At 41.5% G+C, this 24,017-nt stretch overlaps 1 protein-coding gene across 2 annotated transcripts in view; it reads right to left on the bottom strand.

Moving 5' to 3' along the window:
* Positions 1-349: 349 nt before the first annotated feature.
* The window catches only part of TPGS2 (tubulin polyglutamylase complex subunit 2), a 60,566-nt gene continuing 36,898 nt past the window's right edge, over positions 350-24,017 (bottom strand). The window contains exons 3-8 of one of the 2 annotated variants that reach the window (XM_044243137.1): positions 18,098-18,185; positions 16,624-16,752; positions 5,224-5,337; positions 3,250-3,410; positions 1,826-1,976; positions 350-586 (exon numbers count right to left, since the gene is read on the bottom strand). In XM_044243137.1, the coding sequence (XP_044099072.1) occupies positions 390-586; positions 1,826-1,976; positions 3,250-3,410; positions 5,224-5,337; positions 16,624-16,752; positions 18,098-18,185 (840 nt within the window). In that variant the 3' untranslated portion in view covers positions 350-389. Of the gene's footprint in view, positions 587-1,825; positions 1,980-3,249; positions 3,411-5,223; positions 5,338-16,623; positions 16,753-18,097; positions 18,186-24,017 lie in introns of both variants that reach the window. The other variant, XM_044243136.1, reaches the window with a different exon arrangement.

The raw sequence follows: 24,017 nt of genomic DNA, 5'->3' as shown, positions 1-24,017 counted from the left end.
TCCCTCGTTACTCATCAGTAAGGTGAAAAGAGTGTTGACAGAATGTGTACATATCAAGGAGGGAAATGATAGTTGAGCAAGGCTTTTCTGCAGTGTTTCCAGTGTTCTAGTGAGGACAAAATATGTATATCATACAACATGTACACATAAGCTATGAAATACAAATTTTCTAATTTTGGTGATTCTGCATGAGTTCACTGCTTCTCTAGTTGCATTGAAAACAGGAATTGTGTACTATAAAGATGAATAAATTAATGCTAATAATTTAGAATTTAAGTTTTTTCATTACTTAGGACAGCATTAAGTAGCAAGTAAAAACCCCGCATAACAAGATGTGAGAGAGACCATGGAAGAAAGAACATTACAGTACTTTTAATGGTACTATTTTCCTAATTTTTGGACATGAGGCCCCACATCTTTGTTTCGCTCTGGGTCCTGCACCTCAGGTAGCCAGCCTGGCTCTTCATTGCTCTCCTTTCCTTCACGGAGCCCCCTTCCTTCTCTCTTCTATAGCCTCCTGAGGACTCCCACTGATGTGAAGGGCACCACTGCTCTCCTAGTTCCTCTGCTGCTGCACCTGTGAGAACTAGAAAAGGGCCAGGGCTGAGTTCAAAGTAACTCAAGGGACCCACCAGCACTAGAGGCTGGCTGGCTGAGGGAGAGGAGGACAAGCCTGCTCTATGTTCTTCTAACTCTGACTTGTCTTGGAGCAGATGCCACATGCTAGAATCACTGATCTTGTGCGGTTGGTTCTCCCTTTGATTCGATTGGTTCTGGCAAAACAATTCTAATAGACTAAACTTTAGCTATTATTCTTGACAGCTTGGTCCTTCTTTTTCCCTTTCTGCCACTCCATGAATTGATGAAAGGTGGGAGTAGTAGGCAGGGCAGGTGGACAACTCTTGTCAACAGTGATTTCATAAAAACTCTTTATGAGGAGTCATGGAAAACAATGCTTGGGAATTTGTTTTTTTATTAAGGTTAAGCAGAGAATTACCTCCTCTTAAAAAAAAATTTTTTTTGGCAATGTATAAACACATTGCAAAACTGGAAACAACAAATTTTATAGGAAGCTGAAAAAGGACCAGAGAGAATTAGGAAAAATAAAGAATATATACAACTGTATCTTTAAGAATTTTCACGGAACATTATGACCCATCAAATCAAGATATCCACATTTTCTAACAAAAATGAACTGATCTGAGTAAGGCAGCATGAAAATATTCTAATATAGTGCTGCTCAACAGAACTTTCTGTGATGATGGAAATGTTCCATTATCTCTGTTGACTACAGAAGCTACTGGCCACATGGATGCGCACAATGTGGCTAATGCAACTGAGGAACTGAATTTTTAATATAGTTTAAACAGCCACTGTGACTAGTGATTACCAACTGAACAGCATAGTTCTAATGCCTCATGGGTCAAAATCAGCGGTTTCTTCACGGGATTTCTCTCATCACTGTTGACAGGTGTAGAGGGTTGGGGGTGGGGAGAGAGGGAAGCTCGTAACAGCTCAATTTAACACTTATGTTCTGAAACTCTCTCTCAGGGGCAAGAGATGAGGCAAGGACTCTGGGGGAGACCTGAGAATGCCCTTGAACTCCTGGCTAATGCCAATGGAAGCAGAAGGCCTAGGATCTGGCTCACTGTGATGGGAAGATGGCTATGGTACAACTCATAGGATCTGAGGCTTGGGCCATCTGTGCATGGAAATCATATTGAGGGGCTCGCGGGGAGGTGGGGTGCTCATTTCCGGACAGGGTTTCCAGGGCTAGAAGAGGATTTAGAGGTGGAGGGAGGAGCTGGGGGCCCTTTCTGGCCACCTGCAGGCTGGACTGGCCCTTTCTTTTTGGGGATTAAGGTCTTGTTCTTGCTCTTGAACACTTTGCTGGGATCCAGCTTGTTTACGAAGGAGTTGGTCTCTTCTGCAAGTAGGTCTGTGTTGTAGGTGACGGGTTTATACATGTTGAACCACTGCTGTAAGAGAGAATTGGGAGAGGTCAAAATTCAAAGGAGAAAGGTGACTTTATGTTCTTTAGTGGGGACCCAGAGGTAGAGAGGTAGGGAGATAAGGCAAAGAGAGCAAACATTTTTATGAAAAAAGCCTTGAAAATCTGTTAGGACTTCCTTTAGGTAAAAGTGATGGCATACAACATTGCTTTATTAAGTCTCGTAACCTTTAAAATAAATCCAGCACAAGGATTGAGAATGTAAGTAAACTTCCTTCCTTCTGATCTAGTGAGCCCTGAGCATGGGGATGTGGGTCCCAGAGCATCAGTGTCCTTCTAATTGTTCTGTCCTCACACCAGATACCACCTGTCAGGTGGGTATGGCAGCACTTCCCCCCAGGGAAGGTGCGTGACAGAGGCCAGTGGCAGGCCCTGGCTGCAGGAAGCTGCATGTGCTGGTGCTCTCCTTCCCTTCTGGGCAAACAGCATCACATTTATTGACCTCACAATGTTGACTGGATGGACGTTAGGTGACATTTGGGCAAAGCAAAGCCCATCAGATGAATACATGCCTGGTGCTGAGCCCCTGAGTCACTGCCACCCAGCCAAAGTTCTTCAGGGCACACCTGGTCTCAAACTAGGCGGTATAAGAGCATTACCAGGCAACTGTGTTTGAAATGTCACCCGGATCTATTACACAAACAAGGCACATCCATACAACGCATATTCTGTATCACTAAAAAGGGCAGTTCTGCAGGGACTGGTAGGGAATGAACCCCAAGACGGGCTGTTAAGTGAAAAGAAGGTGCACAATGACGTGAGAAGTATAGTGCACTTGTGATTTAGAAAAAAGTAACCGAAAACCATATGCCTGTATGCTTTCTAGGCAAAAGTACTGTGTGAAAAACTCAAGAAAAATGGAAACAACAGCTGCCTCTAGGGGAGGCTGGGAGGCTGGAGAGCCTGGGAATAAGACTGACTTTGCACCCTTCCTGTGTGCATGTCCTGCCTATCTAAAACCAACACTTAGACCTAAGCCCCCACTAAAATTTAATTAGAAAAAAAACTCCCAGGTGATTATGAGGATCAGCCAAGTTTGGGAACCACTTAGTTCAGTACTAAGTCAGGCCATCCACCTTCACTGGCACCATCTGCCTTGCTTAATGAAAATGCAGGTTCCCGGGCTCCATCCCAGCTCTTCTGAATCAGACAGGGAAGCTGGGAATCTGCATTTAAGCATTTCCTCAGAGATTCTGATACGATCCACAGATAGGAGATGGCTCGTGTCTCTCCCTTACCTTGGCCTGCGGGCTAATGCCATAGCTGGTGAAGGCATACTGCCACTGCGGCAGGCCCAGGTGCGTGATGAGCAGGCGATAGTAAGCGGTGAAGGTGTCTGTGAGAAAATGCCAGTATAATGCTCTGTCCAGGAACCAGATCTCAGTGTCTTGTGCTAACGCTGAAATAGCAAACAAAAGAAAGAAATGAATGGATGGCATAAGACTTTTCTACTTTTATCTGTAAAGCCAATATACTTTCATGGTTTAAAAAAAAATTCGGACCGGAGAGGGTGGTGGGGATATGGACATTGGGGAGGGTATGTGCTATGATGAGTGCTGTGAAGTGTGTAAACCTGGTGATTCACAGACCTGTACCCCTGGGGATAAAAATACATTATATGTTCATTAAAAACAAAAACAAAAAATAAATTAAAAAAAATTTCAGTAGTGAAAGGATGAAAAATACAAGTGAAGAGTTCCTCAGGCCCATTCTCCTGTGGCCATGGTTAGGGGTTTTACTGGTCTTCTTGTACAAATAGCTGACCAGTCAGCTGACTGACTTCTGTTCTGGGCATTGGCCATCGTGCATTCAGGCTGGCCATTCAGCAGCCCCGCGCCCCACTAGGCACAGACTGGGGGGTCTCAGTTTTCCTGATGGGACAGACTCAGAAAGGCTGATTTTTCTTTCTTTCTTTTCTTTTCTTTTTTTAAAAATTTTATTCATTTATTTGAGAGACAGAGAGACCATGAGCTAGAGAGCACAAGCAGGGGGAGTGGGAGAAGCAGACTCCCCAGTGAGCAAGGAGCACAATGTAGGGCTCCATCCCAGGACACTGGGATCATGACCGGAGCCAAAGGCAGCCACTTAAGTGACCGAGGCACCAGGCACCCCAAGGCTCTGGTTTTCTGAAGAGGTCTCTGTCAGGAAGCTGAAGGGCCATGAGCAGCCACTGTGTATGCTCGCACTCACTTCTGACCTTCCATTCTTCCTCCTGCAGGCCTCTAGTTCGTCTCCTGTCTAATGGCTACGATGGCTTCCTCGGTGGCCCCCACCCTCCAGTCTCTTCTAAGACTGCCTGTGCAAATGTACATTTCCATCTTAATTTGGCTGTTCCTTTACTGGACTTCTCAGTGCCATGTCCGAACTCCTTCCAAGCTGTGCATGAAGGGGAACAACTGGACTTCTAGCTCCATCTCCTTATCTACAAGATGAACCAGGCAAGCCCTATGATTTGAAATTATCATTCCTTCCAAATCAGCTGCACTTTCCCATGGCAGAGCTTTACCTAGCATTTTTGCCTACATGCTTCCCTTACCCCACAATCCCTCCTGCCCCAGCCTTCTCCATAACCCAAGATGTGGATGAAAGGCTACTTTGCAAAGCTGGTCCCTCCTTTCTCTAGGGTTAAAATCCTGGCATCTATATCTCCTCACCCATACAGGCTGAGAGCTACCTGGAGAGGGCTGGGCCTTGTCCACAGTCCTAGGGCAGGGCATGAACTGTTGCTCTGGGGCCAGAGCCTTTTCCTCTTGAGTTCTCATCTGAGGTCTTAAGACTGATTTCTACTCATTCAGGTTTTTAGTGTTGTTAACTTGCCTACGTAGAGAAGTGTGTAAGAAAGATAATGCTTTTCTGGGATGCTTTTCTGATGTGTGAACCCATTGGAGGAATGTTTATAGAGGAATGTTATATAAAGCCTGTTAATAGAAACAGAATGACTATTTCTTTTAGTTTTTACTCACTTATTTTCCTTTTCCCATTTTTTTCTGCAATAACTGACAAATGATGACAGCTTAAAAAAAGACTCTAGTGATTGGCCTAGAAGGGAATGCTCAGGGAGGACCAAAGGGGCTTACTGGGTCTTTACATCTCCAAGAGACCTGGCCGCATCTCATGGGTCCAGACAGGAGTGTGCCTTTCGTGTCATGACTGGAGAGCACGATCATCCTACCACCCCCAGCTGCAGGGCCATGTCTGTCGATGATTCTTACCTGGTTTCCCTCTTTTGTAGACAAGGCAAACCTTCCCATTCCCATTGCAAGGATCCAGCTCAAATATCACGCTGCGAGAATCAAAGTGAGGCTTCTCTGGCTGGTTCTCACTGGCTGCAAACCCAGAAGGTAAGAGTTACGCTCAAACATACTCAACTCAAACACATACTTATTCAGCACTGCTAGGGTTGGCGGGTGGGGGAGAAAAATAGAAAAAAGCCTTATCTCAGACATATTCTTAACTACTATCTCCAATGCAGGCAAAAAAATGAAATTTTTTTAAAGATTTATTTCAGGGGCACCTGGGTGGCTCAGTTGTTAAGCATTTGCCTTTGGCTCAGGTCATGATCTCAGGGTCCTGAGATTGAACCCTGCATTGGACTCTCTCCTCAGGAAGAAGCCTGCTTTTCCCTCTCTCACTTGCCCTGCTTGTGTTCCCTCTCTCGCTATGTCTCTCTTGTCAAAAAAAAAAAAAAATCTAAAAAAAAATTAAAGATTTCAGGAGCAAGTGGGGGGAGAAGGGGAGGAAGAGAATCCTCAGGTAGACTCCCCACTGAGCGTGGGACCCCGAGATCATGACATGACCTGAGCCGAAGCCAAGAGTCAGACACTTAACTGAATGAGCCACCCAGGTACTTCCCAATGAATTCTATACTCTGTATGCCCAGGATCTCACCCATGTCTTAGCCTTTTGTCTGGGCTTCTCTATCACAGACAGACAGTGTCACAGAATCTAGGGGACTGGACTTGGGAGAGTGGGAATATATAAAGGGAAAATAATCTAGCCTGATGTTGCCATCTCTTTTTCCCAGATAACTGTGTTCTCCTTATTTATAGCACTTTATGATCTTTTGATTAGAATCTTTTCTCCTTGGCCTAAAATGTATTTATAATATTTAATATTAATTACATTATAATTAATGATAAACCTTGTTCAATCAGAAATACCTACCTAGTAATCACATATAATGGCGTACCAGAAAAGAGAGCCATTTTTAGAAATGCAAGCATCAGAAACCTTTCCTGCTTCTTTTGTTACAGCCATTATGTAATAAAGATTAATATTAGTGAGCGAGGGTGAGAGTTTACAAACCTAGGAGAGTCTGGATAAAACAAAGCCTATAAGAAGGCTATTTTTTACTTGTACATATAGTCATACATATAATTTTATGCAAATGCAGAAATAATTACATTTCTAACTAAAAAATGCTTTAAACATGGCTTTTCCTTCTCCTGGAGGTTGCACTTTAATACTCTTCTTCTTCTTCTTTTTTTTAAGATTTTATTTATTTTTTTGACAGATGGAGATCACAAGTAGGCAGACAAGCAGGCAGAGAGAGACAAGCTGAGCAGAGAGCCTGATGTAGGGCTCGATCCCAGGACCCTGAGATCATGACCTGAGCCGAAGGCAGAGGCCCCAACCCACTGAGCCACCCAGGCGCCCTTAATACTCTTCTTGATCTCATGTGGTCTTCAACTCATGGAGTGCGGCAAGTTCCGCCTGGCTTCCCGGCTCTAGGCTGTGGACTGGAAAACTCTCTCAAGTCATAAGCTGAGGTTTCCCTTCTTTATTTACATCTCTCAGGCTCATGGTCCTTCACTGCCCAATGGTCAGTGTCTTGAAATCCATTTTTATGTATCTTCTCTGTTGTTGTTGTTCCAAGAGGGCAGATAAATCAGGTCTGTGACTCCCATCTTGGGTGAAATCCGAAGTCCAGACTGTAGGGTCCCACCAAGCTTCAGAAGCCCTGCCCTGACTGATGCTGACGGGGCCTGCCCGCAGGGGAAGATTATAAAATAGGACACTCACTCAGTGTGGCTCCCTTCTCCCATTTGTAGATGCCACTCCAGTTTCTGCTCATTTTTGGCTATTCTCTAATCTTTTTAGGTCATTGTCTTTAAAGTTTCTCCAGAGTTTACAGTAGTCTTTGACTTGGCAAAAAGTACTCTGCCATTAGCAGGAAGAGGAAGTCAGTATTTGAATCTTTTTTTTTAAAAAAACCAAATATGCAATGTCTTAGTTTCTACTGAAATTTTAGTTTGGGTTTATCCCCATGTGTGCATTAGCATTACTGTGCCTAATAATTCACTCTCAGGAGTACCCATGAATCTCTTTCTGGTTAACTGTTATTTGTGCTGGTTCTTGTTCATGGGGGTGTGTTTTTCATGTGCCTAGTTACTTTTTAAAAGAAAGTATTTTTTTGAAAAATTATTTATAAAAACAATTTGAGGTCTAAGATACTATTATATCCTCCAGGGTGGAATTTTCTTTTTATATAAGAGCTTTACTGAGATGTAATTCACCTACCATACCATTTACTCATTTGAAGAATACAATTTAATGGTTTTTATAATATTTACAGTTATATAACCATTAAGACAATCAATTTTAGAACATTTCTCTAGAGTTTATTTGTTTCTGCTAGGCCCCTGAGGAGATCAGTAACCTCGTATCATTTTAGTCCAATTTCCAGATTTAACATTTTCTGGGCCACACAGAGGACTTACACTTGAGCCTCAGTCCAGGAGAAAAATGGTTACTTTTGGCTTATTCTGTCTCCTGGGTACTGCTCTTGATGGTGCCAACCCAAAAAGTAGCAAGTTTTTATGGGTGTCATCTTTTGTAAGGCCTGGGCTCTGTTTTATTCCCCTGGTCTCAAAATGGGGCAAATCTGCAGCGTTCCAGCATCCTCATAGCCTGTTGTGAAGAGGGCAGTCAATATACTACAAGTGCTTAAATCTCTTCCCCCCGGATTTCTGTCTTCTGGATGTTAATCTGAAATTACCTCATCACCTTGTTAGCTCTCTGATGTTTTTAGGGAGGTGGCTTTTATATTTTGCTCTGACTTCTCAGTTGTCTTCAGGAGGAAGGCTTCTCTGAGTTACCTGTCTGCCATTTCCAGAAGAGGAAATTTCTCATCAGTTTAAGTGTGCTCCTAAAAATAACACATAGATGAACTTTGCTTTTTGTATCAATCTAACAGTCTTTATTTTTCAAAAGGGAAATTCAATCCCAGCACATTTAATATCAGGATTGATCAGTCTTGTTTTATTTCTCCTAATGTTTTGTTTCCTAATTTATTTTTCCTCCTGTGATTGAATATTCCCTTATTAAGTTAAAAATTTAATGTAGATTTTTATTCATTTAGTGGTTATCTTCCTCCTCCCTACACCCCCCCTTTGCATGATTAGACTTTACCCTTATTTGAAAACAATAGACCATTATTTCTCCTCAACAGGGTGCCATGCAGAATTCTCAGGCCCTCAAGATATCTGCTCCTTGATATCTACACATTGCAGGACCTCCCGCCGTTGAGTACAATCAGGACCTGAGAATATGATGTAGCAGCCACTCCCTTGATTAGCTTACATGATAGGAAACTGTAAGAGCAGACTGCAGAAGCATTTCCCGCTGGCTGAGAAGTAAACTGCCATGTTGTGAGAGGGTCATGTGGCTAGAATCTAAGGGTAGTCTAAAGATGCTGAGAGTGAGCCCTGGCTAATGGCCAGCAAGAAAATAGGTACTTAAGTCCCAGAACAGCAAGAAACTGAGTAAGGCCAACCACTAGTGAGCTTGGAAGAGGCCTCCGGGCCTTGGATAAGATCGCAGTATCAGGGGCACCTGGGTGGCTCAGTGGGTTAAAGCCTCTGCCTTTTAATAATAATAATAAAAAAAAAAAAAAAAAAAAAGATCGCAGTATCAGGGGATACCTTCATTTTAGCCTCAAGACCCTAAGTGGAAGACCTTACTTGTGGCTGAATTCTTGACTCATGAAATTGTTATATAATAAATTTGTGGAATTTTAAAACATTAAATTTGTGGTAATCTATTACACAAAAATAGAAAGCTCAAACACCAAGGTAATCTTGTTTCCACCAACAAGGTGTACTATTTCTTCCCTATAGTAGGAGGAGACCTTCCACTTTCTGCTGCTTTTCCTCCTTTGTCCTACATTTTCTACTATTAAGGACCTCAGGAACACTCTATATATTACTTGCTAGGGCTGCTGTAACCAACTACCAAACCTGAGCAGCTTGAACAACAGAAATTTGTAGTCTTACAATTCTGGAGGCTATCCATGATCGAAGTGTTGGCTGAGTTGGTTCCTTTGAGGGCTGTGGAGAAACAAATCTGTTCAATGCTTCTCCCCTGGCTTCTGGAGTTTCCTAGCAAATTATGGCTATCCTTAATGTGTAGAAGTCCCACCCATCTCTCCCTTCATCTTCAAATGGCATTCTTCCTGTGTCTCCAAATATCTTCAAGGATGTCAGTCATATTGGATTGGGATCCACCCTACTCCAGTATGACCTCATCTTAACTACTGACATCTGCAATAACCCAATTTCCAAATAAGGTCACATGTATTCTGAACTGGGGGTTAGGACTTCATTATGTGAACTGGGAGAGGGTGGACATTAATTTAACCCATAGTACTTTCATATCTTCCCTTTTTCTTTTCTTTTAGGTTTAGCTGAGACAGTATACAGTTGACCCTTGAACAACACACAGACTGAACTGCCTGGGCTCACGTATGGATTTTTTTTACAGTGCTGTCAATATATTTTCTTTTCTTTACAATTTCTATAACATTTACTTTTCTCTTAATTTATTGTAGGAATACAGTGTATATTACACATAACAAATAGTCAATTAACACGTATTTTGTATGTTATTGGTAAGACTTCCAGTCAACAGTAGGTTATTAGTAATTAAGTTTTGGGGGAGTTAAAAGTTCTACTGGGATTTTTGACTTCATGGAGGATCAGTGTCTTTAACCTCTGCATTGCTCAAGTATCAACTACAGTAGGTTTTACAATATTCCTTGCACTGTGTCCCCCTTTCCAAGAATTTTTTTTTTCTTTTTTCAAAGATTTTAGAGAGAGACAGAGCACAGGCATTCGGGGGAAGAGGTAAGGTGGGGGCAAAAGGTGAGGGAGGGAAGCAGATCCCTGCTGGGCAAAAAGTCCAATGTGGGGCTCAATCTCATGACCTGAGCCACCCAGGTGCCCCTGTGTTGTGTAACTATTACTTAAGAATTCTTAGGGGGCACCTGGGTGCTCAGTCAATTGAACGTCTAATGCTTGATTTCAGCTCAGGTCATGATCTCAGGGTCCTGGGATTGAGCCCCACATCTGGCTCTGCACTCATCAGGGAATCTACTTCTTCCTCTTCCTGTGTCTGCACCCCCCCACCCAGCTTGTGCTCTCTCTCAAAAAAATAAAAGCTTAAAAAAAAAAAAGTTATACAACACATTCCTATCTAGAAAGACTCCTATCTATTAAGATTAAATGCACCCTAACTCTTTCATGGAGGGTTAACTGATCCCTTCCTTTCCTCCCATATCTTGGGACCTCCATTCAGTCACATTTGTCTTCTGGTTAGAGTATTAATATTCTTGAAGTTTTACATATCCTTCCATATTTTTTAAAATAAACTGAGAGGTATATGTGGTCTGTATACATAGGATTCTATTTTTACTCCTTGTTGCTCAGTAATGTGTACATGCTTTTTATCTCTAATTTCCGCTGCCATAAGAGAGAAGTCTGGTATCAGTCTGATTATTTCATCACAAGTAATTTATTTCTGCCTAGAAGCCTACAATTCTTTCCCACATTATACAATAGCTAGGTGTCTCTTTTCTCATCAGTTTAACCTGGGTCTCAGAGAGCCCTTTCAATTTGCAGAGAATTTTTATTTTATTAGTGTTTCTTTCTATCTAGTCTTTTTCTTATGAGCACCTGTAATGACAATGAAAGGACTTCTGGATCTATTTTCCATTTTTCTTTTATTTTTTTTACGATTTTATTTATTTATTTGACAGAGACAGAGAGACAGTGAGAGAGGGAACACAAGCAGGAGGAGTGGGAGAAGGAGAAGCAGGCTTTTCACTGAGCAGGGAACCTGATGCAGGGCTTGATCCCAGCACCCTGGGATCATGACCTGAGCTTAAGGCAGACACTTAACAACTGAGCCACCCAGGTACCCTATTTTCTATTTTTCTTACCCCTCATAATTTCCCCCTTTTAAATTTATCTGTGCTTTTAAATATGTTTTGCACTTGGTTTATCAGGCTACTAACTTAAATCTTATTTATATTCTTCAATTTATCAACTGTTTGAGAAATTTTACTTTTCTTCTATAGGAAGCCTTTATGTTGTCTTAAATGTCTCTGACAGATCTGATTCTTGTTTTTACTTGGGTTTTCATGTGTTCTTTAGCAGTTTTATTTGCCTGGTTGTATATCCTGGTATTTTTTCCTGATCATCCACTTTTTGACTATTGAGTACCCTGAGAAAAGTATTTTTCCAATTAGGTTTAATAAGACTTAGGGTCTAACTACTGGACTATTCTAAAAAGTGTGAATTCAGCAGGTGCCAAAAGGCCAAGTGATTTCTATCTCTATGGGTATGTAGGACAATGTCATCTCTACCCCTAGCTATGTTGTCCTTAGCTGAGGGCCCCTGAAATCCTATCTAGTATCCAGTCTACCTCTATCATCCAACTTTGTCAAAGGGAGGGAAGCCTCGGCCTACTTACTTAACAACTTGTTTGCCTTTGGGTATTCAAAAGCTCCAACACACACACGAAGCAGGTGTGACCTTTTCCCTTCTTGAGGACTCCACACATCTCTGAGTGGTGGGTTCTTCCCAAGGCCTGTCTCTTTCAGGCATAGCTTGTTTTATTGTGCTTCACAGATAGTGGGGTTGCCCCCCTCCTTTTTTTAACACATTGAAGGTTTGTGCCAACCTTATGTTGGTGTTTTGGCACCATTTTTCCAACAGCATTTGCTTACTTTGTGTCTGTGTTACATTTTGGTAATTCTTGCAATATATCAACCCTTTGCATTGTTTGTTATGATGATCTTTGATCAGTGACCTTTTGAATACATTCTTTACTCCCTTTTCCCCCATATTTTAGGTACATAGTGTCATACTTCACATAATTTTATTTTGTGAATCCCTTGACTGATTTTTTACAGATATTTTTCTTGCTTTTATTTTTTATATTCTTAATTACTGTCTTTCCTTTCCACTCACAGAATCCCCTTTAATATTTCTTGCGGGCTGGTTTAGTGGTCATGGACTCCTTTAGTTTTTGTTTATCTGAGGAACTCTTTATCCTTTCAGTACTTTGACTATACCATGCTACTCTATTCTGGCCTGCAAAGTTTCTGTTGAAAAATCTGCTGATAACCTTATGGAGTTTCCCTTGTATGTGATGGTCTTCTTTTGTCTTGCTGCTTTAAAAATTTTTCTTTATCACTACTTTTTGCCAATTTAATTACTATGTGTCTTGGTGTGGACCTCCTCAGGCTGATTTTCAGGGTGGGGGGATCTCTGTGCTTCCTAGATCTGGATATCTGTTTTCTTCCCCAGATAAGGGAAGTTTTCAGATATTATTTCTTCAAATAAATTTTCTGCCCCCCCCCTCTTCTGGGATCGCTATAATGTTGACGGAGTCACTGAGTTCCCTAAGTCTATTCTCACTTTGCATAATTCTTTTTTCCCTCACTTGTTCAGTCTGATTACTTTCCATCACTCTGTCTTCCAGGTCATTAATTCGTTCCTCTGCTTCCTCTAGCCTGCTATTTATTCCACCATGTGCATTTAAAGATTTCATTTATTGTGTTTTTCATCTCCGTTTTAAGGGTCTCACTGATGTTCTGCACTCTTTTCTCAAATCCAGTGACTCTCTTTAGGACCATTACTTTAAATTCTCCATCAGGCATATTTTATGTTTCACTCAGGTCTCCTGTTGTGGTTTTGTCCTGTTTTTTCATTTGGGACATATTCTTCTGTCTCATTTTGTCTAAACTCTGCATCTATTTCTGTGTGTTAGGAAAGTCAGCCATATCTCTTGCTCTTAAAAGTAACGGCCTTATGAAGAAACAGTTCTGTAGTTTCCTACAGCGCAGTGTCCCCTGTCACTGGGACCTGGAGCTTCAGAGGTGTCTCCTATATGTGTTGTATGTGCCCTCCTCTTTCCTGGCCTCTTTTTCCTTCAGTGCAGTCATTTGTAGAGGCTCTCTTTGCCTATTGTGGGCAGTGTTTGGTCCCCAGCCAGGGTAGGGGTATGTTTTAGCAACGTATGCACCAGTTTGCTCGAGAAATGAGATCTACTACCACTGCTGTGAGGAGAGATCAGTCCCAACGGATCTGTGAAGTATGCATGGTTGGGCACTCAACAAGACACAATTCAGGCTTCCACAGGGCCCACTGGAGCTGTTATCATAGTCACTGTTGCAGAGACCAAGGGCCTGCAAAATGTGGGGATTGGGAGATGTGGTAGTGGTGAGATTTGTGCCTATCTTTTTGACCAAAGTCCTTTGATACTACTGTAACCATTCTGAGGTGCCATAAAACCCACCTGCAGAAGGCAGCAAACCTGATAAATCTATGTGTTCTGAATGCATCACTGACTAGCCATTCCATCTCTCTTCCTCCCCTCAGGCTTCTCTATTCTCTGTGATACAATAATGAAATTAGGCCAATCAATAACCCTACAAAGACCTTAGAAGGTTCAAGTGAAAAGAAGAATTGCATGTCTCTCACAAATCAAAAGCTTTGTGAGGAAGGCATGTTGAAAGCTAAGATAGGCTGAATGCTAGGTTTCTTGTTCCAAACAGCCAACTTGTAAATGCAAAGGAAATGTTCTTGAAGAAAATTAAAAGTGCTACTCCACTGAACACATGAATGGTAAGGCAGTAAAATAGCCTTATAGTTGATACGGAGAAAGTTTTAATGATCTGGATAGAAGATCAAACCAGCCACAACATTCCTTTAAACCAAAGCCTATTCCAGAGCATGGCTAGCTTCAATTCTAAGGCCGACAGAGAGGAGGAAGCTGTAGAAGAAAAGTCTGAAGCTAGCAGAGATTGGTTAATGAGGTTTGAGGAAAAGCTGTCTCTATAACATAAAAGTCCAAGGCAAACCAGGAAGTTATCTGGAATATCTAGCTAAGATAATTAATGAAGGTGGCTACCCTAAATAGCAGATTCTCAGTGTAGACAAAACATCTTTCTGTTAGAAGATGCCACTTAGGATTCTGAAAGCTAAAGAAGTCAATGCCTGGCCTCAAAAGCCTCAAAGGACGGGCTGACTCTTGTAGGGGCTGTTGCAGCTGGTGACTTTGTTGAAGCCAATGCTCATGGACTGTTCTGAAAAATCCTAGGGCCTTGAAGAATTATACTAAATCAACTCTGCCTGTGCTCTATAAATGAAACAAGAAAGCCCCAATGATAGCACATCTGCTATCAACATGGTTTTCTCAATATTTTAAGCCAATTGTTGAGACCAACTGTTCAGAAAAAAAGTTCAAAATATTACAGCTTATTGACAATGCACCTGGGTCACCCAAGAACTCTGACGGAGATGTACAAAAAGATGAATGTTGTTCTTGTGCCTGATAACACAACACCCATACTGCAACCCATGGATCAAGAAGTCATTTGAACTTACATGTCTGAATATTCAAGAAATATGTTTCATAAGGCTATAGAAGCTATAACCAGTGATTCCTCTGATAGATCCAGGGAAAGTAAACTGAAAACCTTCTGGGAAGGATTCACCATTCTAGGTGCCATTAAGAACATTCATGGTTCATGGGTAGATGTCAAACTATCAACATTAACAGGACTCTAGAAGTTGATTCCAACCCTCAGGGATGACTTTGAGGGATTCAAAACTTCAGTGGAGGAAGTAACTGGATGTGGTAGAAACAGCAAGAGAACTGGAATTAGAAGGAGAGCCTGAAGATGTGACTGAATTGTTGGCAATCCCCTGATAAAACTTGAATGGATGAGGACTTGCTTCTTATGGATGAGTAAAGTAGTTTCTTGAGATGGCTTCTACTCCTAGTGAAGAGGCTATGAAAACTACTGAAATCAGCACAAAGGATTTAGACTATCATATAAACTTAGATGATGAAACAGTGGCAGGGTTTGAGAAGAAAGACACCAATTTTGAAAAAAGTTTTACTGTGGGTAAAATGCTATCAAACAGCATGGCACAGTATAAAGAAATTATTCATGGAAGGAAGTGTCAATCAATGCAGGAAACTTCATTGTTTTAAGAAATTGCCAAGCCACCCCAGCCTTGCGCAACCTACCTCCCCGATCATTTAGCAGCCATCAACATGGAGGCAAGACCCTCCATCAGCAAAAAGATTACAACTTGCTGAGAGCTGATGATGGTTGACATATTAGCAATGAAGTACTTTTTTGATTAAGGTTGTACATTGTTTTTTAGAAATCACACTTTAAAGGCCATAACATAGTATAAACCTAATTTGTATATGCACTGGGAAACCAATAAATTCATTTGCACTTGCTTTATTCGTGTGGTCTGCAACTGAAGGGATGCCTTGCCTGAACTAGTGTATACCTGCTTGTGCAGTTGATGGAGAAGCTTTGCATCGGTTCTCTCTGCCAGACCTTCAGTGCAACCAAGGCCTTAGTATTGGAGACACTAGTTACTTAGTCAATATTCTTTCTCCCTTTCTTTCTTAAACCCCAATTCTGTTTGAGGGGAAAACACTGGCACAGCTAACCATATTTCCTCAGATTCCCTGCAGCTTTGGGTAAACTTTTGACTCTGTTCTGGCCAATGGCTTTTGGGAGGAGCTTCTGAGAAAACTATTGTATTCCTGATAAAAAAGAAGAAATTCTGCCAAAAGACAGTTTTTGTTGTTGTTTTGCCTTTCACTCTTCTTTTTCCTCCCTGGTACATAGATGGGAAGCTTGGAGGTACAGCCCACATTCTTCAATGATGAGGATGAAGGCCATGTTCAAAGGCTGGTGCAGAAGAAAGCCAGAGGGAGACTTTATTATTGATGCTCTCAAACAGCTGCATCAGCCTAGTTCCAGATTTCTGGTTATGATGAGAAAAATAAACTCCTATTTAGTTTAGATGTTGTAACTGGGTCTCTGACATACGCACCCAAACACAATTCTAATCGACAAAGTCCTCACTTATGTGCAGTTGCTCATAGCTTTTTGCAGCCATTTGAATCAGAGATGGCAAAGAGCCTGGAGGGAGGAGGGGAGCTGCATTTAGAGTCCATGCTCCCTGAAAGCTCTTGATTCTGAAATGCTGAGTCAAGTGATCTGCAACATTCATTCATTTACTAAGCATTCATTCAGTACCAACTATGTGCCAGGCCTGAAGTGGGTACTGGAAACAAAACAAAGATCTCAACCTTGGCATTTCTTCATGACAATTTCCTTTATGGATACAGGCTGTTTTTGTATGTTATTCCCATGGTCCTAAGAAGCCACAGTGGAGAAGGTTTTGGCTTGGGGAAAGGTACTACAATGCCACAGCATCTTATGGCTTTCAGCATTATAAAAGGGAAACAAACAGGCTAATTTCTAACTCAGAGCACAAGTTCCTTCAGGTTACCTTCAAGTGCATCATCCTCCAGGTCTGCCAGAGTTGGTGCATTTGGGAGTGAATACATGGAAGACTGGTTGAGTTGAGTCAGTTTTGAGATGCTGTTAATTGCCATGCTGCCCAATGGAATGGTGTGCTCTATGGAAACAGGAGCAAAGAGAAACAGCCTTATTACCATGATTATCATAACAACTTCTGCCGGAATAACTTAAGCCTGGCTATTATTTGATCCCAGGGCTAAGGAATCTAATGGAAAGTAGAAGGAAGAGGACCAATGCACCATATGCCCCAGAACACCAACCTTTTTTAGCAAGAGTCATGGGTGAAGAGACTCCACTGCATGCATTAGGATAGAGTACTGAAGAAAATTTAAAAAGGGGATGCTCAAAAAGAACCCAGAAATCAAGGGTGGGGACCCTGTTTGAAGAGCAAAGGACCAAAAAATGTTTTTGCTCCCCCCTTCCCTTGCATGAAGGGTTATAATTCCCATAGAAGTAACAGCTTTGGTAATATAACTGACCCATTCTTCTCTTGTAAGCTTTCCATGATGGAAGATTGCTCCCCTTCTATTTGTCATTTCTTCATAATCATTGCAGAGAACTTGACAAAAGACTAGGAATCAGCCTTGCCTGATTCCTAGTCTTCTGTGATTAGGGTGTAAATAAGGAACATGTAACCGTATATCTTCCTTATTATATAGAATCCTTGTCATATAGAATGATGGCCACCGGATGGCATACAAAGACTTAGAAATCCAACTGCTGAAAAAAACCCAAAGGCAGTGAAACAGCTGGTATACAGACTATATGAAGTCCAAGCAGAACAGACCATTATGGAGGGAAATACCAGAAGCTGCCTCTGCTGTTGACTTTAGCTATCCAGGAAATGACAGAAAGGAGGATGGAAATGGGGACAGCATAAGAAGGCTAGGATTGGGAGGATTAAATGAGAGAAGGTATTAGAATAATGAGCAAGGACTCATTCATGAAAACTTTGTGACTCGTTTCTTCTCTGTGGGCCACTTGTGAAGGGGCTTGCCTATCTTCATGATGTAGGTAAGGGAAAACCTGACCATCGGTCTAGTCTCTGTCCATTCTCTCTCTCACTCTAAACTCCAAAGGCCACAGTCATGCTTCAAAGAAGGACTCTTGTGACAGAAGGATCGTGATAAGAATGGTTTCTAGGCCAATGGAGGAAATAATTTCAATCTAAAAGTTCATGGTAAATGTTCAGTAATAAGCTATAAAAAGTGCCTCTAGCCAGCTGCGAGAGAGACAGAAAGGGTTTGGGAATCATCAAAAAAAGAAAACCAGCTAGACTCTAGCATAGTGGATGGTGGGTGAAGCAATGATAGTATTTGTTGGCTTTGGGGGGAAAATCATAGCTTTTGGACACTGCACTTTAGGAGAACTCATGACAACCATCCAGATACCCAAATTCTCAGCCAGAGAAATGTTTCCCTACAGCAAGAAGGTTGACTCACCATCCAGCTTCACACTCCATGTCATGTGGAAGCCATTGGTCATCAGGTAAAAATTCTTCACATCCTCAGGTAGCACACAGTTATTTTTCTAGAAATCACAAAGTAGCTGAGTGTTAGGTAAGGACTGAGAAAGGGCACAGGGCTATGCCCCAAAGCAAATGGGGATAATATTTATGTTTTAGATCCCCCAAATGGGAAGATTCTGGTAATCACCTACAAACTCCATTACAGAGTTCTAGTTCAAGATGGCAATACAGAAAGTTCCTGAAATCACCTCCTCCCAAACACACACCAAATCCACAGTTACATATGGAATAATTCCCTCTGAAAGAAATTCAGAAGCTGGCTTAGCAACCCCTACACACTGGGTGAATGAGAAAAAAAATGCACATTGAAGTGGGTTCAAGAGGCTGAGACACAACTCGCCATAAACCCCACCACTGTCACAGCAATACACAACCAGAAGAGAATTCACAAACCTGATCTCTCTAAGGAGTAAAGGGTGTGAACCCTATATCAGGGCACGCCACCTTTTAAGATCTGCATCTGAGAGATGGGCTCCCCAGACACCTAGCTTTGAAAGCCAAAGCAGCTGGCTCCACAAGATCCACAAGGCTATAAAGTAAATTGAGAAACAGTTCTCAAAGGGCTTGTGCATGCAGATTTCCCATTCCAGGGCCTTTTGTAGAGGCAGCCAACTGAAAGTGCCCAGACTTTCTGTGAAAGCATATTATTTGTTTATCTCACAGCATCCACCTGAGTGACAGTTACCTAATTTCACACACATCTAGGGGCCGACAGAAATACTGCCCAGGGAACAGGGAGGCTGGAGGGCATCATCTCCACCCTCTCTGCCTTGCTCCAGGGCAGGAGTATCTCCCAGAGAAGAGCCTATGCACCTACCTGATACACTGGCCTTTGTATCTACTGACTAAGGGACACCCCTTGATTACTTGGTTCTGGTGGCCAGGGGCCTTCCATTTCTAGGTCCCACAGGACTATAACAAAGAAATAGTTCTAAATCTGCTATCCCACTGATAAGTTGGAAGAGAGGTAGGCAGGGACAAGCCCCCTCCACCCCCCTAAAAGGAAACTATACTTTAAAGGATTTTACACCACCCTGGAAGGAGCCCTTCACCCTTTCCCCTGTGACAGAAAGAGGACAAAAACCTGATTGCAAGACAGGTGCATGGAGTGTTCATCAGATTCAAATAGCCCATCACAAAGCCCATAAAATCCCCTGGACTTAGAAACTCCAGTGGCAACCCTCTCAACTCCCCTCCCTCTTTAGGAGCTTTGTACTATCACTCAATAAACCTTGCTTTGCTGCCTAACCATTCCATCTGGTCTATCTCTTCATTTCTCAAAGCAGTGTGACCACAGACTGCGGGAAGAAAAGAAATCCTGAACCACACCATGGCGTAGTACAGAAGCAGCGGACAGGAAGGCTAGTCTTTCCATAAGAGAGGCCTATTAGTAGATCTTTAAAAGCTGTGGCCCAAGGGTCTGTCCTCTGCCCAGAAGCGGGAGGCCTGTGGGCATCATGTTCGCACTATCCCTCTGCCATGCTCTGGGTCACCGGCATCTCTGTGAAAGGACCTATGTAAATGTATGGCACTCTGTCCTTTTTTTGGCTGCTACCTAGAGGACACAACTCTCAATAGCCCGGCTCCAGTGGCCAGCAGGGCTTGTGTTTATCAGTTCAATGGGACAGTAAGCAAAGAGACAGCTCATAACGGGCTATCTACTAGTGTAGAGAGACCAGAGAAAAACATTCATTTACTAGTCTCCCCTGAAAGGTGTATAAAGTTGACCCTTAAACAGCACAGGTTTGAAATGTGCAGGTCCACCTCTATGGATTTTTTTTTCCAATAAATACAGTAAAGTATTGTACATGTATTTTCTCTTAGAATTTCTTAACATTCTCTTTACTCTAGCTTTATTGTAAGAATCCAGTGTATGATACATAAAACATACAAAGTACATGTTGACTGTTTGTTATCAGTAAGGCTTCCAGTCAACAAGTTTTGGGGAGTCAGCCTATAGGTAGATTTTCCACTATGCAGAGGGGCTGTTGTTCTTAACCCCCTCACTGGTCAAGGGCCAACTATATTTACATACTTAAAAAGCTGCTGCCTGAGGGCCCAGCTTCCAATCAGCCTTATCTAAGTGCTGAAAGAGATCCTCCCCTTTGGAACAGGACAGGTCTCAGCAAGCCTTCCACCACCAGGAGTCATTAAGGACCTTGGAATCATGACCTGAGCTGAAGGTAATGCTTAACTGACTGAGCCACTCAGGCACACATAAGTCACTACTTTCAAGAGCAAAAGACATAGGTAACCTTCCTAACACAGAAATAGATACAGAGAGGCAGAAAAAATGAGAAGAAAGAAAAATTTAACCCAAATGAAAGAACAAAACAGGGCCATGGCCAGCAATCTAAGTGGAACCAATATAAGTAGCATGTCTAATAGAGAATTTAAAGCAATGACCATAAGCTTACTCCACTGGACTTGAGAAAAGAGTGCAGAACATCAGTGAGACCCTTAACACAGATATAAGGAAAATAGCAGAGATCAAGGGCTCAATAAATCAAATGAGAAATATACTTGATGGTGAACAGCAGGTTGGAAGAAGCAGAGGAGCAAATTAATGACCTAGGAAACAGAGAAATGGAAAATAATCAAACTGGAAAAAAAATCATGCAAAACGAGAATAGACTTAGGAAACTCAGTGACTACATCAAAAGTTATAGTATGAATATTTAGGGGTCCTTAAAGAAGACAGAGAAAACGGGGAAGAGAATTGGTTTGACAAAACAATAGCTAAAAACTTCCCTAATCTGGGAAAGTAAACACATATCCAGATCCAGGAGGCAGAGAAAACTCCCATCAAAATCAACAAAAGCAGTTCATTCACAGAACATTCTACCCCAAAGCAACAGAATACACATTCTTCTCTAATGCATGTGGAACATTCTCCAGAATAGATCACATCCTGGGTCACAAATCAGGTCTCAACCAGTAAGAAAAATTGGGATTATTCCCTGCATATTTTTGGACCACAGTGCTTAGAAACTAGAACACAATCACAAGAGGGAAGTTGGAAAGAACTCAAATACATGGAGTCTAAAGAGCACCCTACTAAAGAATGAATGGGTTAACCAGGAAATAAAAGACAAATTTAAAAAATTCACGGAAACAAATGAAAATGGTATCACAGCTGTTCAAAATCTTTGGGATGTAGCAAAAGCAGTCCTAAGAGGAAAGTATATAGGAATACAAGTCTTCCTCAAGAAACAGGAAAAGTCTCAAATACACAACCTAACCCTACACCTAAAGGAGCTGGAGAAAGAACGGCCAAAAAACCCTAAACCCAGCAACAGAAGAGAAACAGTAAAGATCAGAGCAGAAATCAATGAAATAGAAACCAAAAGAACAGTAGAGCAGATCAACGAAACTTGGAACTGGTTCTCTCAAAGAATTAATAAGACTGATAAACCCCTGGCCAGACTTATCAAAAAGAAGAGAGAAAGGACCCAAATTAATAAAATCCTGAATGAAAGAGGAAAGATCATAACCAACACTGAAGAAATACAAACAATTATAATAAAATATGATGAGCAACTACATGCCAGCAAATCAGACTATCTAAAAGTGGATGCAATGCTGGAGACATATAAACTACCAAAACTAAGCCAGGAAGAAACAGAAAATCTGAACAGACCCATAACCAGTAAGGAGGTTGAAGCAGTCATCAAAAATCTCCCAAAAAACAAGAGCCCAGGGCCAGATGGCTTTCTAGGGGAATTCTACCAAACATTTAAAGAAGAATTAATACCTATTCTCCTGAAACTGTTCCAAAAAAATAGAAATGGAAGGAGAACTTCCAAACTCATTTTTTGAGGCCAATATTACCTTGATCCCCAAACCAGACAAAGACCCCATCAAAAAGGAGAATTACAGACCAATATCCCTGATGAACACGGATGCAAAAATTCTCACCAAAACACTAGCCCATAGGATCCAATAATACATTAAAAGGATTATTCACTATGAGCAAGTCGGATTTATTCCTGGGCTGTAAGGTTGGTTCAATACCTATAAATCAATCAATGTGATATAATACATTAATAAAAGAAAGAATAAGAACCATAAGATATCTCAATAGATACAGTAAAAGCATTTGACAAAGTACAGCATCTTTTCTTGACTAAAACTCTTCACAGTGTAGGGATGGAGGGTATATACCTCAATATCATAAAAGCCATTAATGAAAAACCCACAGTGAACATCAGTTCTCAATGGAGAAAAACAGACTTTTCCCCCTAAGGTCAGGAACATGGCAGGAATGTCAACTATCACCACTGCTATTCAACATAGTACTAGAAGTCCTAGCCTCAGCAATCAGACAACAAAAAGCAATAAAAGGCATCCAAATCAGCAAAGAAGTAGTCAAATTCTCAGTTTTTGTAGATAATATGATACTTTATGTGGAAAACCTAAAGCATTCCACCCCAAAACTGCTAGAACTCATATAGGAATTCAGTAAAGTGGCAGAAAAATCAACGCACATAAATAGTTCCATGTCTACACACCAAAAACAAGACAGAAGAAAGTGATATTAAGGAGTCAATCCCATTTACAATTGCACCCACAACCATGAGATACCTAGGAATAAATCTAATCAAAGGGGTAAAGAATCTGTACTCAGAGAACTACAGAAAACTCATGAAAGAAATTGAGGAAGACATAAAGAAATGGAAAAACGTTCCATGCTCATGGATTGGAAAGAACAAATATTGTGAAAATGTCTACGCTACCTAGCACAATCTACATATTTAATGAAATCCTATCAAAATACCATCAACTTTTTCAAAGAAATAGAACAAACAATCCTAAAATTTGTATGGAATCAAAAAAGAACACCAACAGCCAGAGGAATGTTGAAAAAGAAAATCCATCAAAGCTAGTAGAATCACAATTCTGGACTTCAAACTATATTACAAAGCTGTAATCATCAAGACAGTATGGTACTGGAACAAAAAAAGACACAGATCAATGGAACAGAATAGAGACCCAGGAAATGGACCCTCAACTCTATGGCCAACTAATCTTCAACAAAGCAGGAAAGAATGTCCAACAGAAAAAAGTCTCTTCAACAAATGGTTTTGGGAAAATTGGACAGCCACAAGCAAAGAATGAAACTGGACCATTTCTTTACACCACACACAAAGATAGACTCAAAATGGATGAAGGACCTACATTTGAGACAGAAATCCATCAAAATCCTTGAGAAGAACAAAGGCAGCAACCTCTTCGACCTCCGCCACAGTAACTTCTTCCTAGACACATTGCCAAAGGCAGGGGAAGCAAGGGCAAAAATGAACTATTGGGACTTCTCAAGATCAAACCTTTTGCACAGCAAAGGAAACAGAAAACAAAACCAAAAGACAAACAACAGAATGGGAGAAGATATCCGCAAATAACATATCAGATAAAGGGCTGGTATCCAAAATCTATAAAGAGCTCAACACCCAAAGAAGAAGTAATCCAATCAAGAAATGGGCAGAAGACACAAACAGACATTTCTGCAAAGAAGATACACAAATGGCCAAAATACCCATGAAAAATTGCTCAGTATCACTCAACAGCAGGGAAATACAAATCAAATCCTCAATGAGATACCACCTCACACCAGTCAGATGGCTAAAATCAACAAGTCAGGAAATGACAGATGCTGGCGAGGATGTAGAGAATGGTGAACCCTCCTACACTACTGGTGGGAATGCAAGCTGGTGCGGCCACTCTGGAAAACAGTATGGAGGTTCCTCAAAAAGCTGATAACAGGGGTGCCTGGATGGTTCAGTGGGTTAAAGCCCCTGCCTTTGGCTCAGGTCATGGCCCCAGGGTCCTGGGAT

Source organism: Neovison vison, chromosome 3, assembly GCF_020171115.1.
Source record: "Neovison vison isolate M4711 chromosome 3, ASM_NN_V1, whole genome shotgun sequence".
NCBI classification, from domain to species: domain Eukaryota; kingdom Metazoa; phylum Chordata; class Mammalia; order Carnivora; family Mustelidae; genus Neogale; species Neogale vison.
The sequence above is the reverse complement of the archived record's forward strand: the minus strand, read 5'-3'. Positions and strand labels throughout refer to the sequence as shown.